Here is a 16,902-nt window from a genome sequence, read left to right as displayed (position 1 = left end):
GGGTGCGTCTTATACACTGAACACAGCATTTTTGCAAAAATGGCTGTGCAGAGCCTTTAGGAGGCTTCCAGAGTGCGCCTGGGGGTTGGGGAGAAACAAATGAGCAAAACTCAGGCCCTTTTTTGCTCCCCAGCCCCCAGGAGCACTCTGGAAGCCTCCTAAAGGCTATGCATGCCCCTTTTTTGACAAAAATGGGCCCGTTTTCGTGCAAAATGGGCCGTTTTTGGGAGGTCTGCAGTGTGCAAAAACTTTTTTTTTAATTTGCCTCTCCAAAATCTTTTTGTGCCTTATACTCCGGTGCGTCTTATACTCTGAAAAATATGGTATTTATGCATCAATTGGCAGGGGAAATTGCAGTGTGTAGCAATGAGGTTGGCCAGAGATCTGAAAGTGCATCATCTTATTTATAATTAGAAATTTAGGAATTGTAGTGTAGCAATATTACTGTACATATTTTTATTGTAGAATATGCTACAACAAACAATTTTTCCCCAAGCAAATATAACTTTTCCTAAAGTTCAACAAACCTTAACTTTATGCCACCCAAAGTTTTTGTAAATTTAATGAATAATTAAGTTGATTTGGGGAAGAGATTTGTGTTGAAAATGGCTAAGGCTATAATTTCATTAGTTCATTAATTTTTAAAAAAACAATAAGCAGAAATTTGATTTTCTTGACCAGGATCTAGTTCTGGAATTCTAACCCTATCATACTATCTAGAGTGTCTTCTGCTGTGTTCTTATACCAATTCTGTAGTGTAAAAAGCCAGAAAAGGAAGGAGAGAAAGCAGTGACAGGGGTACGCTTTGTAGACGTTGTCTGATGGGACAAGTTCACACCATATCTTTCACAACAAATTTTATTCAGAACAAGGAAGTTGTTAAAGCCATTAGAAAATTTTCAATACAAGAACTGTGCCTATAGTTATTTTAAATATTTAACAAACTTATATGCTGCTAATTGTAATTCACTCACTACATTTTCACCAAATCAAAATAAACAATGAATAAAATGCCCCACCAATTAAATAGCAATAGCACTTAGACTTATATACCACTTCACAGTGCTTTACATCTCTCTCTAAGCAGTTTACAGAGCCAGCATATCACCCCCGACAATCTGGGTCCTCATTTTACCCACCTCGGAAGGATGGAAGGCTGAGTCAACCCTTGAGCCTGGTGAGCTCCGAACTGCAAACTGCTTGGTAATCAGCAGTCAGCAGACGTTGCCTGCAATACTGCAATCTAACCACTGTGCCACCAATAATTGCCATTATTAATTATAATAAAGTAAATAATTAACAATATTATAATTATTAATTTAATATTATTAAATTAAAACAAAACAAATGAAATCCAGTTCTGGATGATGCTCAGTCAGTTCCCAAATTGCCTTAGGTCAGGGGTGTCCAAACTTGGCAACTTTAAGACTTGTGGACTTCAACTCCCAGAATTCCCCAGCCAGCAGTTGGCTGGGGAATTCTGGGAGTTGAAGTCCACAAGTCTTAAAGTTGCCAAGTTTGGACACCCCTGCCTTAGGTGATTCTAATTGACAGCAATATTGCTATTATTATAAATATGAAAAAAAAATACTGCCTAGGGACTTCTAGATCAGTGTTTCTCAACATTGTGCAATATTAAGGCAGGCAGACTTCCCCTCTCAGAATTCCCCAGCCAGCCATGTTGCCTGGGGAATTCTGGGAGTTGAACTCCACCTGTGTTAATGTTGCCAAGATTGAGAGACACAGTTCTAGATCCTTGAGTTTCACATTGCTTGTTGTGAGGGAAAGATGCTCATATCTATTTCCTGATACAAAACTCCTCCTTCAGAGACAAAGCACAGCAGCATGGGTAAGAAGAATAGTGCCCACTGGCATCAACATGATCTGAGACATCAACCATGGTGCTTACCAGGTTCCCTGCTCTGATTTAAACAAAATCGTTCAAAGAAGTGAATTAAATAGGAAGTTGACATTTTGCAACGGGAAAGTATCAGCATTTAGAGCAATTTCTCGGGGTCCCACAAAGGGCTCTTTTGGCTTCTGCTAAATGCTTCTTGATACCAACATGATTATTTTAGGGTCACTTTTAAATTGTACACAAAACACACTTTTTATCGACTGAAAGCTGGAAATTCAAAGTATGTAAAGAACTTTTTTTTCAGTTGGAATGAAAACCGGTACGACTTGTCTGTTAACAATACTCTAGCTTGCCTACACATTTCATTCCATTCTAGAGAAAAAAACTAATAGAATTTACCTTAATTTATATGAGGTGAAGAGGTTTTCCCCTTGGGAGTCAGTGAGTCAGCTCAGACAACTGAGGCAAACCAGCACAGATTAAGCTATTGACACACACACAGCTCTACTTTGGTCTTTCAAAATGAATTCAGTGCTTTCACCACATTCTGAATATATTGTTATATACAGCTGGAGTGTTAAAGCATAGCAATATTTAAAGAGCACGGTGCTAAAACCATGGTGACAGAAAATCCATTTTACCTGTTCTAATAATGTCAGCTGAGAACAAAGTTGTTGCGCAGTATATTCGTTTAAGAAATATGGAGCCTCGGCTATTTTGATGTAGAAGCCAGATAATTCTTCTGTTGTGGGTCTATGACACACCTGGGGTTCAGTGCCTTTTGAAAATCTCCAGCTAAGATGCTATTTGAGAAGGACAAGAGCCATTAGCCACATCTTTCATAACGAAAATTGAAACCAGTCTTACATAAGATATAGAATTTAAATATATATTCTTATATAAGATATCTCTCTATATAAAAATGGCATGTGTATGTTCTAGAATAATTCTGGAACGCCTCAAGCAATTTCAACCAAACTTGGTGCACAGATTACTTATACTCTGGAAACAAATACTGGGGTGGATGCGTGGGTAAGACACCCCTAACATCCCTCGGTGTGCGTGTTCTGTTAAGATACGGTCTGTTGTGCCTTAAATGGCTTCTACATTACTGCCTTAAAATGGCTTCTACTGTATAGCGCTGTGGAGTTGCTATGGTAACAGCTTCACAGTACTCCACAAGGAGGCTCCAATAAAGGAGAATTATTTAGGGGTCCTTGGTGCTCTCTGAGCTTGCTTGTTTTCTTGCAGACATTTCATTACCCTAATTAGGCAACATCATCAGTGCTAGTCAGGAAGATTCTTAGATTTTCCTTAAATAATAATTTCTCATAATTTTCTTAACTTCAGCACTAATTTATTCCATAACAAATTCTACAAATATGACCAAACAGGAATCCCTACTAGAACTTTATCTTTTCTAGATTTATTTGATTTATTTATTTCTATCCCATCTTTATTATATTTACAATAATAATTTTTCCCACAACACAAGCCTAAAAGGTGGGTTGGGCTCAGGGGTGGGTTCCTGCTGGTTCTAACCGGTTCAGTAGAAGAGGTTCCACAAATCTACCATACCGGTTAGAACCTGTTCCAGCTGTGGAAGGAAGAAAGGGAGGGAGGGAGGGAGGGAGGGAGGGAGGAAGGAAGGAAGGAAGGAAGGAAGGAAGGAAGGAAGGAAGGAAGGAAGGAAGGAAGGAAAGAAAGAAGGGGCTTCTTCAGAGGATTCGAGGCAAGAGCAGCATTGAAGCCCTCTCTGAAGCAGCTGGAAAAGGTATAGGTGGGTCGGAGGAAGGGGGAGGAATTCAAACTTCATCCTCCTGGTGCTGTTCGGGGCTTTGGCCAAAGGCTGGAGGGAAGGACCCTGGCTCGCTTGTGCTCTCCCTCCCCAAGTGGAGTGACTTCCTCCCCAGGCCCCCATCCATTTCACACACACACACACACACACACACACACACACCTGAATAAAGCTATGCAAAAATCCTGCCCAGCTTCATTGATTACAAGTTTGAAAAGGCAATGTGTCTCTGCCTGCAATCAAACTACACTTGAGGAGGGAGAGCACACACGAGCACTGAGGAGACCACAGGAGGTGAGTGGGTGGGCTTTATTGCGTTCCAGGCATTTCCCACCCAGACAGCAGGCTGCATTTGCAATGGGGGAGGTGTTTGGGGAAGGCAGCAGGGGAATGGAGGGCGGTGGCAAAGGATCTGCTTTCAAGCTATTGGAAAAAATATCCAATCCAACTTGTAATCAGGGAAGAGCTGTGTGTGTGTGTGTTTGTGTGTATTTGTTTGAGAGACAGTGAGTGAGAGAGGGAAGGGGGTAGGAGAGATAATCCAATCCAACTTGTGTGTGTGTGTGTGTGTTTGAGAGAGGAGGGAGGGAGGGAGGCGGGGAAGTGAGGAGAAAAAGAAAGAAAGAAGAAAACTTCATTCCCAAAGGAGAAAACAGTCGCTTTAAATCGGAACTGAGCATGCTTGGCTGTGGAATTCTGGGAGTTGAAGTCCACAAGTCTTAATAACTTTAAATTGAAAAGGTGCAGGAAAGAACAAATTGGTTATATTGTTATATATGGTTATATGTTATATGGTTTTATGTTTTTGAAGTTTTGGGGTTTGTGCAATATGAGCATTGTGTTTCTAAAAGGGTTTGGATGATTCCCTGCTTGTGAATGGAACCAAACTTTCTCTAGGGTCATTATCTCATTATCTCTATCTGGCAGGCATGTGGAATGAGCCTTAGGCAGGTTTCTTTGTTAGCAGAAAGAAAAACAGCACAGCAATTTAGGGCTAGAAGGCTACTAGGTCATCTAGTCCAACCCCCTGCTGCAGCAGGAAACCTTACATTGTATGGATTATTTTGGTGTTTACTAGGACAAGGCTGCCATGCAGAGGAAGGTAAAGATAGTCCTTGACTTATGACTACAATTGAGCCCAAAATTTTGGTTGCTAAGCAAGAGTGTTGTTAAGTGAGCTTCACCACATTTTACCCAATCCATGACATCTCCTGGTGAGTGACATCAAGTTGGCCACTCCCACTCAATCACATGACTGCCAAGCCACTCCCACAAAACAGGCCACACCTACAAAATAGGTTCTAAAAAAATTTGAAACCCACCATTGGTTGGGCTGAGAAAAAGTGACTGGCCCAAAGTTACCCAGCTAGTGTTCATGGCCACAACAGGACTTGAACTCAAAGTCTCCTGCTTTCTAGCCTGGTGTCTTAACCACTAGATTTATGAAAATAAATCATACATCTCAATTATTTCATGCAATTAACTGCTGTTTGATTTTGTCCAGCTAAAAACTAGATTAGAAGATGTAACCAGTGGAGGACTAGCTTTCATAGCATCTGATAGTTGTATCCTACTCAAAATCATGATTCACCTCTTAATTTAGATGTAAACTTTCCATGATAACTTAGCTAAGGCACTCTTTCAAATAGACTAGATAAGGCTACTAAGTACAGTGACAAAGAATAACAATTGGATATAGTTACCATAAGTGAATATAAAGCAAGTTAGGGAAATGACATACCTTTTGTAAAACATTTCCCGAGTCCCTCTTACATGAAAAAAGTAATGATTGTGTTTCATGGATCTCCATCCCTTGTTCCCATTCTTCCTTCTTGCAGAACTGAGAAACTTTTCTCTCTTTCTCGCTAGCAATGTTATTAAGTAATGACAGCAACTGTCTGCCACAACCATTGAGTGGAACCACCTGCAAAAAGTCAGTAATTATATTCCTCTGCTTCAAAATGTGTCTTAATTTATCCGAAATAAATTTTATTTTCATTCCCCCACATCCTCAACCAATTATATTTAGAATAATGTATTGGAATATTGTACGCTGTAACTTAGAGGTGATTTAGAAGACATTTACATTAAGCTATCTGTCAAAGCAGTGAATTACCTGGGAAATGATAAAGTCTTTTAGTATTCGCATGAAATTAGGGTTTATGCTAAAGTCTACGGTATAACAGTCTTCGATCCAAGCTTGAAGAATGGAGAAACTACGGTGGTATATTTTGCTGAACAATGAAGAAGATTCTGGGCTGGAACTAAGAAAATTAAAAAAGAAAAAGATGAAGAGGAGTTTTCACCTGGCATAAGCATTCCAAAAGATTATCTGTTTCAGCTTATTACATCACACATAAAAAATGTAATTTTTAAAAGCAAGAAAAAACCATGTTGAAATCCAATTATATATTTTGGCTTACAGAAGAATGTGCAATCAGTGAAAGAATTGACCAAATCTAAACAGATACCCTTGGAAATTTCTTCAGATCCCCTCTGGTCTAAAAAATCTAACCGTACGGTAACTATATTGGCCACTTTAGGCGTGGAATAATCACTTTCTGAAGTACTTATTAAGTCTTCTTTAAACATGGTTTAGTACTGCTCTGAAAGAGCTCGAGAGATGTGCTTAAAATGTTTTACTAATGCTGTTCCTGTAGTGTATTGATTTCAACCACTAAAGAGAGCTAGATTCTACCAGTTTGTGTTGGAGGTTCAGATATAATAGACAAAATGATAAGAGTTGGAAGGGACCGTGGAGGTCTTCTAGTCCAAACCCCTGCTCAGCCCTATACCTTTTCAGACAAATGGTTTTCCAAACTCTTCTTAAAAACTTCCAGTGTTAGAGCATCCACAACTTCTGGAGACAAGTTGTTCCACTGATTAATTGTTCTGTCAGGAAATTTTTCCTTCGTTCTAGGTTGCTTTTCTCCTTGATTAGTTTCCACCCATTGCTTCTTGTCCTGCCTTCAGGTGCCTTGGAGAATAGTTTGACTCCCTCTTCTTTGTGGCAGCCCCTGAGATATTGGAACACTGCTATCATGTCTCCCCTAGTCCTTCTTTCTCTTAAGCTAAACATACCCAGTTCCTGCAACCGTTCTTCATATGTTTTAGTCTCCAGTCCCCTAATCATCCTTGTTGCTCTTCTCTGCACTTTTTTTTACTGTCTCATTGTGGCAATCAAAACTGGATGCAGTATTCAAAGTGAGGCCTTACAAAGGCATTATAAAGTGGTATTAACACTTCACATGATCTTGAATTTATCCCTCAAGGACTGTGTTGGCTTTTTTGGCAGCTGCAGCACACTGCTGGTTCATATTTAAGTGATTGTCCACTAGGACTCCAAGATCCCTCTTGCAGTTACTACTGTGGAGCCAGGTACCACCTATATTATATCTGTGCATTTGATTTTTCTTGCCTAAATGTAGAACTTTACTTGTTTCACCATTGAATGTCATTTTATTCGATAGTGCCCAATGTTCAAGTCTGTCAAGATCCTTCTGTATCTTAAGCCTGTCTTCTGGAGTGTTGGCTATTCCTGCCAGCTTGGTGTCGTCTGCAAATTTGATGAGTTACTCATCTATCCCCTCATCTAAGCCATTGATGACACCGGAGAAGTTGCTTTTGTCAATGAGAGTTTTCATGGGGGTGTCATTTTCATTGTTTTTATTACTTAAAATAGAGAAAGTGACTCTATTTGGCTTGCTTCATTCTGGCTCCATGGGTAGGAGATGACCAGGCGGAGCCCAAGGGAGGGGTCAAACGCATCATCAGTCATGAGTTCCACCCACAAGAGATCTAAGTTCAGCACACCTTGAATTCCTTTCTTAATTCCCACTAATTTCCCTTGACCGTTAGTAGTTCAGATTCTTGTAGAGAGTTTCAGTTTACAATAAATCTGCCTGAATCTCCTGATTTCCCCGGCTCTTGATACCATGGCCACATATTAGCTATTTCTACTGATGCTGGCTATTAAGTGGAGTGGGTGCCAGGACCACCATTCCTTAGCAACATTAAAGAAGGATAGAGTTCATTCCTTACTGATCACTCCCTACTTCCCTCTTCTCATAATCTCTCAACTAGGTTGATGCTCATTTGGAAGAGTGCTAAACTTATCTTTAAAATGGGTATGGCACTATTCCAGAAGACTGTTAAACTCACATTATAACTCAACTAATAGAGCACAGTTAGCTAAATGGCCCATTTCAAGTACCCATCAACAATCACCCGATCCTATCCATGTTAGAAAGACATTTGTTGTAAGAGGTAATGAAGGTAAGAAAATCTGCCAATCACTTTCCTTACTTTGTTCTTCATCGAAATTCTAAGGACAGCACCATTGCTAATCTTGTTATTATGAGCAAAAAACAGTCTTGGTAATCCAGATAGAAAAATCTAAAGGTTGCAAAAACTTCAACTGGCATAAGAACTATTTTTTTGCCGATGCCCTCTGACTACAAAGTAAGCAATACTTTATAATTATGAAAAGGTACATAATAAAGGCCACTCAAATACTAATGAACTCAAATATACCTGATTTCAGTGGGATTTCATTACCTACCTGGGCAAGGTAATTCTGATTCTATCTAGAAGGAATTGTAACAGTTCCTCTTGTGAGCAGAAATACCGAAAAGTGAATAGAAACTGTTGAACATAGCCTTTTAAAAATGCGTTTCTGAAGAATACAAAGGAAAACAATAATGCAAGCTAAAATTTGCTTTATTGGTCTCAAGAGTGACAAAAAAATAGGAAGCAAAAGAAAATTATTCAGTTAGATATCAGTTAATATTGCAATTTCTGTTTACTGTTCTTTTTGAAATAGATTTTTTTAAAATGTATGATAACAAGTAACGTATTTCTTGACATTATTATGAGCCGAAAATACTTTTAAGGTACAATCTACCAATTTTAAAAATCAATTCTGTTTCTAAAAGCTGCAGAATGAAGCATTTACCTAAGAAACGGACAAAGCTACTATAGTTTCTAGTTAGTCTGGATGATTAAAAAATGCAGTAAGAAAGGCTTACTACAATTTTAAGTTCAGAAGTAACAATTTAACTTGCTTTCCTAAGCTTTTACATGGCAGGGACCATTTCACTAGACTGTAGACCAGGGGTGTCAAACAGGAGGCCCCACAGGGCGGATGCATCACACCCAGGCCACGCCCACCCCAGCTTCATGAATGGGGGGAAAAGTCGCAAAACATCATGTGATGGCATAATGATGCCACAAGTTTGACACCCGTGTTCTAGGCCAAAGAACATGCGAAAAACAAATCAACAGGCTTCTTCTCCCCCACTTCCCATGCTAGACTTTTTAAAGGTTTGCCAAAAAATGGTGAGAATTCTAGCCTAGCCATCATTCTTTTCTTCTCTTGTTTTTGCAAATGATGCAGTGGTCACTGAAATATGTTTGATACTCGTTCCTCTTTTCTAGTCTAGATTCTTGCACAAATTAACTATTTACAGATAGTCCTTGACTTATGGCCACAATTGGGACCAGAAGTTTGCTTGCTAAACTTAAATGAATCATGCCTGATGTTACAACCTTTTTTTTGCAATGGTTGTTAAGAGATCACAACCAAATCACTGCAGTTGTTAAGCGATCATGCAGTTATTAAGCCAATCCACCTTCCCCCCATTAATTTTGCTTTGATCGCGTGACAATGGGGATGCTGCAATGGTTGAAAATGCAAGGACTGGTTGTAAGTTACTTTTTTCAGTGCCATTGCAATTTTGAATGGTTGCTAAATGAATGGATGTAAGTCGAGGATGACCTATCTATGGAGATTCTCTGTCATCCAGGTCATGGTTGTCCGAAATACGCTTTTTCAAGGGGCAACTGGATTTTCTGGTTTTTCTTTGAAGACGTTTTGCTTCTCCTCCAAGAAGCTCTCATCCAGAGTTGAAGAATCTTCTTGGATGAGAAGTGAAACATCTTCAAAGAAAAACAAGCAAGTCCAATTGCCTCTTGACACACCACCTTTGGGCCGAGGACTACCTGTATATTCAGGAATACAGTAATGCTTTTATTTACATAGCAATTAATTTGGGATAAGAAGACCTAAAGATCTTGAAGATTTTTGATTCCAACTCCAGAATGAATGGAAATCATTTCACTCCATTACTGAAAAAAAAAGAAAAAAAGGTCTCGTAACCTAACAACTCCTTTAATTGTAGATGTATATTTTCTCCATCTGCCCTTCCAATAAACATATCCTCCCAAGGAGCCATATGGTGGCGCAGTGGTTAGATGCAGTATTGCAGGCTGACTCTGCTCACTGCCAGGGGTTCCATCCTTACTGGCTCAAGGTCGACTCAGCCTTCCATCCTTACGAGTTTGGTAAAACCCAGATTGTTGGGGGCAATATGCTGCCTTTGTAAACTGCTTATAGAAGGCTGAAAAGCACTGTAAAGTGGTATATGAGTTAGTGCTATTGCTATATTTCCACAAATAGGAAAACTGTGCTGTATCTAATGAAGCAACACCAAGCTAGATGGACCAATATCACATTTTCAGATTTTTCTGGGGAAAACATGAAGTGTCTTAAGATTAGAATTGATACTCAATTTTATTGTACTATAATTTCTGGTGGAATTGTACAAGAGGCTGTACCTAGAATACAGACATGCCATTAATCCAAGTGGAGTTCCAGCTTGAAGATTTCTTAGGCAATTTTGATTGTCATTATACTGAGCTTCGCTTGTAGTTTTGTTTATGTGATAAAAAAGTAGCACATCATCTAAGGCACTGATGTCCAGCATTTCATTTTGTCCCATATTAACCACTGTAAGAAAGTTGCATGGTTCAACACCCCATTTTTCTGCATGCATAATCTGCAGCAAAAGGAGACAAGAAAGAAACAAACAGAAAAGATACAGAGGAAAAAAATGCTTCCAAAAGATGTGGAGTAAGTGTTAGAATACAGTGTTCATGTATTTTATACAACAACTACGGCAGTATATTCTTCAACCAGTAGATGGCAGCGTTTATAGGTTTGCAGTTGCACCTAAGGTATATACTAGGTCATGGGTGTCAAACACATGGCCCGCAGGCCAGATGTGTCACGCACTCTCCCCTGCCCGTTTAACGAAGGGGAAGAAAGTTGTGATACGTCACATGACAACGTGTCATTGCAAGTTTGACACCCCTGCTCTATATCTTTGTATAAAGGTTTCCGATTTCCTTCTGCAGTTAAGCAGAAAAGCACATGTTCACTGTGCGCTGTTTGTTCTGTAGGGCTATATATAAGGATTTCTAACAGTTAGAAAGGGTAAATGCAGTACTAATAAGCAGGGGGGGACTAGTTCCTACAGTTGTCTTGACAAGAGTGAAGTACTTTGCCCTTGCCTCCTTCCTAAGGCTGAGAGAGTATGATTGGCACAAGGTTACCCAACTGGCTTTGTGCCTCAGGTTGAACTAAAATTCACCATCTCCCAGTTTCTAACACAATGTCTTAACCACTACACTAAACTGACTCACAGATATGATCTGACGCACACAAATTGTGTGTTCAAGCTATGCTGCACCTGCAGAGTTTCCACAAAAATCTGGCGCAGCTCCTTATTAAGGTAGGAAATCATGGGGGGAGGAGCTTCCAATGATGATGGCGGGCGTCTCTTGAGCTCCAAGAACACCATGGAGCTCCCGCCCAGTTAAGGGTTGCTGCCGGCCCCCGTATCATCCGAGGGGGCCGAGAGTTCGATAGCCCGACCATCCAGGCATGTTTCGGGCTTGTTTTGGCCCGCCAGGGTGGTCGGTGAAGACCGGAGGGAGGAGAGGACTGGAGGGCTGCAAACGGCCACCGGAAAGGAAAAATCAATGGTGACGGCGCGGTGAGGCTGCGCCAGCGGTGCTGGCACTGAGAAACGCCGAGAAACACCGAAAAACCTCAAAAGAGCCGGAAAAGAGCCGGAAAAGCTGAAGGAGAGTGAGAAGAAGGGGGTGAGAGGCTCCGGAGGCATTGGAGGCACCGGAGAGATCCCTGAGACATCGAAGGACCCGAGGGAGAGAAACAGGAAAACATCTGATAGGTGAGAAGGACTGGGAGGCAGCCAGAGGCTGCTGGAAGAGACAAGGGGAGATGGCTGCGACGATGGTTGAATGGAGGAAGCTGCAACCAGGGACCCCTTGGGATATTTTGTCATCTTGTCATTCCTGGCTACTTGTTCCTGGCTACTCCCATTCCCCTCCCGGGCCCCTGCTGGCTCGAGCGGACTAACACTGGGAGCCAAGCAGCTGGGCCAGGAATGCCCCCCCCATCCATCGGGGGGGCCACATCCACCATGAAACAGATGAATGGAACTATCACCTATCCTTTACCACCATTTACCACCTTTGCCTTTCCCCCACCATCTGGGATATCTAATCATAGCTTGCTCTCCCCCCCCCCCTTTTCTCCAAGTTCTAAGTACCACCTGGACATTGAAAAACCCTCCGCCCTCCATTGAGACTCTAGCCCACTGGTTTTTAACTATTAACTTTTATATCATCTGCACCCCTACCCTATCGGGATGGTCAACAACCTACCAATTTACTCGAGGACAGACCTGCTTCGCCTGCGGGAGGCCCCTCTCTCGCAGGTATGGCCCTTGGCTCTCTCAAGGGCCAGCCTTGATGACGGGTTCGTGAACCCCGAGAGGTGGAAGAAGAGGAAGCTGAGGGGCTTTTTAGCAAAATGTTTTATACTGTTTTTAGGGGGTTCTGGGAAGGGAGGGGGGGATAACCAGGCCAGGAGGGAAGCCAGTGCCACACGAACAGGTGAGTCCAGGAGGGAAGTGAGCGGAGTGGGGGGGGAGAGGGAACAAACTATTCCAGTAGAGGGTTGTTTTATTACAACGGTCGCGGGGAGGGGGGGATGCGAGGACAAGAGAAGATCACAAGGTCGGTTGGGAGACCGTGGCTGCTGGCTACGCCTGGTTGTTTGTACCAACCCCCGCAACCTAGGTGGTCGGGATCTACAGAGACAGAGATCTTCACATCGACCATGGTATCCTTCTGCGCCGGCTGGAGGGGATGGGAGTCGGGGGCACCGTGTTACGGTGGTTCGACTCTTACCTCTCCGGCCGGATGCAATATGTGTTGACAGGGGGGCAGAGATCGACCCCGAGGTCACTCTTGTGGGGTGCCGCAGGGGTCGGTCCTCTCGCCCCTTCTGTTCAATGCATATGTGAAGCCGCTGGGCGAGATCATCCGTGGTTTTGGGGTTGAATACCATCTGTACGCTGATGACACGCAGCTGTACATTTCAACCCCAAACCACCCCAACGAGGCTGTCGCAGTGATGTCCCAGTGTTTGGAAGCCGTCGGGGTCTGGATGGGGGACAACAGACTCAAACTCAACCCCTCCAAGACTGAGTGGCTGTGACTTCCGGCACCTCGGTTCAGCCAGCTGATTCCATCGCTGGCCATAGGGGACGAGCTACTGCCCCCTGTGGAACGGGCGCGCAATTTGGGCGTCCTCCTAGATGCCCGGCTGTCAATGGATGACCATGTGGCAGCCGTGGCAAGGGGGGCGTTCCACCAGGTTCGCCTGGTGCACCAATTGTGCCCCCTACTGGACCGGGATGCCCTACGCACAGTCACTCATGCGCTGGTGACGTCTCGCCTAGACTACTATAATGCTCTCTACATGGGGCTTCCCTTGGGACGCGCCCGGAGACTGCAGCTAGTCCAGAACGTGGCCGCGCGGGTTTTATCATGGGGAGGTCTAGATACTCCCACGTAACACCGCTCCTGCGCGAGCTGCACTGGCTACCTGTGGTTTTTTGGGTGCGTTTCAAGGTCCTGATTACTATCTTTAAAGCGCTCCATGGCTCAGGACCTAGTTACTTGCAGGATCGCATCCTCCCACATACATCCCTGCGGCCAATCCGCTCTCGCAGGGAGGGCCTTCTCCAGGTGCCGTCCACTAGGCAATGCCAGCGGGCGGCGCCAAGGAGTAGAGCCTTCTCTGTGATGGGCCCAACCCTCTGGAATGACCTCCCCCCCGACATTAGAACCACCTTGGACTTCCGCTCCTTCCGACAAAAATTGAAGACTCACCTGTTCCGATTAGCTGGCCTGGCATAATTATAAATGTTACATCTACGAACTCCTGGTAGTATACTCTCATCTGGTTATTTTAAGGGTAATTGCTTTAGTTTTAATTGTTTTTAGGGCTTTTAGCCTTATATTTATTCTTCTGTACAGTACTCTTAATTTTAACCTCCTCCACATATATACGTATATTTATAGTTCTATTTATATTTGTATTTTATCTGTTGTGGACTGTACACCGCCCCGAGTCCCTTTTTGGGAGAGGGGGCGGTTTAGAAATGCGAAGAATAAATAAAGAAAATAAATAAATAATGGCAGAAATGTTTGGTTTCTTTAAAGTTGCTAAAGTTGCATTGTCACTATCCATAACCATTGATTGGCTGGTTAGGGAGATAAGAATCCACACCTCCTAATGAGCCAGAGATTCTCCATTGCTGTGACAGATAACCCAGGAAGGCCATCAATGCTTCAAAGGGGAAGCAACGCATCTCCCATTCTAAAAAGGGAACTAAACTGCCTGGCAATAGCCATCCAAAGTCCATTTTTGTGTGTGCCCCAAAACCAGAAATCAAAGTGGGGTTCGAAAGATAAGTGTTTTTAAAATGGATAGGGATATATCCAGCAGAACACAAATTAGTCATTAGCTTAATAGGATTGTGAAAGGGGTTTTATTTATTTTTCCTTGTATTCCAAATTTGAATATTTTTTACTGAATGAATACTGCTTCCCACAGAAAACAATGGATGGCATCAGGAAATACAAACAGCGTTCCAAAAATACCACCTGCACTACATAATGACTTTCATTAGTATGTGGCCTGTTTGAATGGCCTGTTTGAAATAGCGTAGATGAGAAAGACTCCAACGTTGCAGCTTTAGCTAATTAGAGCAATTATTTTGGACAACTGCAGTTGTCACCTTAACAGGGTGTCAATGCATGGGAGTCTGGGCATTCCCTGATACAGTAATAGACGTCCACACCCAATTTTTGAAAACTCACATAGTTACCTGGAGATACTTCTTCACAAGCTCAAGAAACCGTGTCTTTGATTTCATTTCTTCTATCTGTCTCTCCAGCTTTGGCAACAAAGCTTTTATTTCTCCACCTCAAGATTTGAAAAGTGTAATCAGGACCAGGTTGCATCAGCACAGGTGAACAATTGCTACAAGACAGTTGTTAACATTTCATTTCCCAAATATACCTTTGCTGCTTCTCTCTTTATACAACAGCCGCTGGTAGAAGGTTATGCTCTTTCTGTAATTTTTTGCCTCAATCATTATCAGCTGGTCAAGTTCCTGGTGGAAGAGGCAGAACAAAATGAAAATGGTGCCATTTCTCTGCGGACTTCTCATAAGGGAAGCTGAGTAGCATAAAAACCAATCTAAGAGCACGCTCATCAGGATATTTAATAGTGCTTCTTGCTGTGGTGGCTAGAATAGTGGTTAGAGTGGTTAGTATACAGTATTGTAAGCAAACTCTGCCCACAACCTAGAGTTCAATCCTGACAAGGCTCAAGGTTCATTCATCCTTTCATCCTTCCAAGGTCGGTAAAATGAGGACCCAGATTGTTGGGGGAAATATACTGACTCTGTGAACTGTTTAGAGAGGGCTGTAAAGCACTGTGAAGCAGTATGCAAGTCTAAGTGCTATTGCTATTGCTGTGCTTCATATTAGATCTTCCCAGTTCCTAGACAATCTTCTCTATGACACCTGAACCTGGATATCATTTATGATTTGTTGCAGGTAAAGATGTGATCCTCCCTATTCTTTTTTCAGCAACCTTTAGACCGACCTTTTGGTTTGCCTGGACTGCGCTGAAGAGGAATTGTCTTGGGTCACATATAAAATATAGCTTATACATACATACATACGTACGTGTGTACATACCAGTGATGTGCGGTGAGGTTTATGGCTGGTGAGGCACTGACACAGTGGTGGGTTTCAAATTTTTTTAGACTTGTGGACTTCAACTCCCAGAATTCCACAGCCAGGCATGCTCAGTTCTGATTTAAAGCAACAGTATTTGTTTTTCTCCTTTGCGCCCTCTACTATGTGGCAGGAGAACTGTGTGCCTCGCCTATGTCAGGAATTTTTAGGCTTTTAACCCTTGTTTAACTCTGCTTGAGTGATCATAAAACGCCTAAAGTCAGACTAGATGAGGCATGCAGTTCTCCTGCCTCATAGTAGACGGCGCTTTTTAGAGGCTTTTTTAAACAGTTAAGCAAAGTCATCCACGGTGAGGCAGCAACTAGCTCAGCCTGACCTCAGCTCTCACCTTTTTTCCTTTTACATTTTTTTTTCTTTTCATGATGACAGTGGTGAGGCTGTGCCTCCCCTGCCTCACCTAGCTGCACGTCGCTGATACATACATACATACATACATACATACATACATACATACATAATAATGTTAAATGTTTATGATCTTGTGGTATCACATTACTAGCTGTCCAGGACTGTGTGTGGCCTGTGAGCTGTGGATTGGACACGCCTGTTCTAGATCATATCCAATGCAACACGTGAAAGGGAATACAGAAAATATAAGAAGCCATACTGTACTTATCTCAACAGTTTCATATAAGCTCTGACCATTCTGTCTGAAGTAACATAGTTAAGCTGGTAAGTCAGATTTATTTTAGCCTATCTCTGCATTTTATGTGAAATACTTAAAAAATACACGAGTAAACAAAATATTAATATGTTAATGTTTCTTCATCAAGATAATTTAACATTTCAGTTACTCATCCACCTTCAGAATACTGAAAAACTGTCTGATGCTTTGACTGCTCTGACAGAAAAATCAGCAAGTAAATAAAAATAAGTATAAAGATACTGAGAGACAATCAGGTGCTGGTCACATGGCTCAACATCTTGTGTTATTAAAATCATTTATACCCCAGTTTTCTATTATGCGATATACAAACTGGTTGCTCATATAAATTTTTTTACTTTACTTCTTGTTTTCCTGAGTGCCTTTTGCCTAAAGTACAATATTAGTTATTATCTTTTTTTTCCTCTTTGAAAACTAAAAGCTTAATAAAAATTCTGAGAGTTCCTTAAGAATGAATTTATATTCTGTATAAATATTAACCAGCCCTACTGATGTTCGTAAAATCATTCTTGCCTAGGGCTTTGTAAATATTTGATTGGGAGAGCCAATTCAATCAGTTCAAGGGAACCTCTAAATCAAATCTGTTTTCTAAATTGA

The 16,902-nt window shown here is 41.9% G+C and overlaps 1 protein-coding gene across 1 annotated transcript in view; it reads right to left on the bottom strand.

Annotated features, from left to right (window-relative positions):
* KNDC1 (kinase non-catalytic C-lobe domain containing 1) overlaps positions 1–16,902 on the bottom strand; it is a 91,193-nt gene that overhangs the window by 13,771 nt on the left and 60,520 nt on the right. Inside the window, exons 18-24 of the mRNA XM_081955335.1 lie at positions 14,896–14,989; positions 14,702–14,799; positions 10,272–10,492; positions 8,218–8,331; positions 5,773–5,920; positions 5,398–5,580; positions 2,500–2,661 (exon numbers count right to left, since the gene is read on the bottom strand). Coding sequence (XP_081811461.1) covers positions 2,500–2,661; positions 5,398–5,580; positions 5,773–5,920; positions 8,218–8,331; positions 10,272–10,492; positions 14,702–14,799; positions 14,896–14,989 — 1,020 coding nt within the window. The remainder of the gene's footprint in view (positions 1–2,499; positions 2,662–5,397; positions 5,581–5,772; positions 5,921–8,217; positions 8,332–10,271; positions 10,493–14,701; positions 14,800–14,895; positions 14,990–16,902) is intronic.

This window comes from Natrix helvetica (genome assembly GCF_964273705.1).
Source record: "Natrix helvetica genome assembly, chromosome: 5".
In the NCBI taxonomy this organism is placed as follows: Eukaryota; Metazoa; Chordata; class Lepidosauria; order Squamata; family Natricidae; genus Natrix; species Natrix helvetica.
This window is presented reverse-complemented; position numbering and strand designations above follow the sequence as displayed.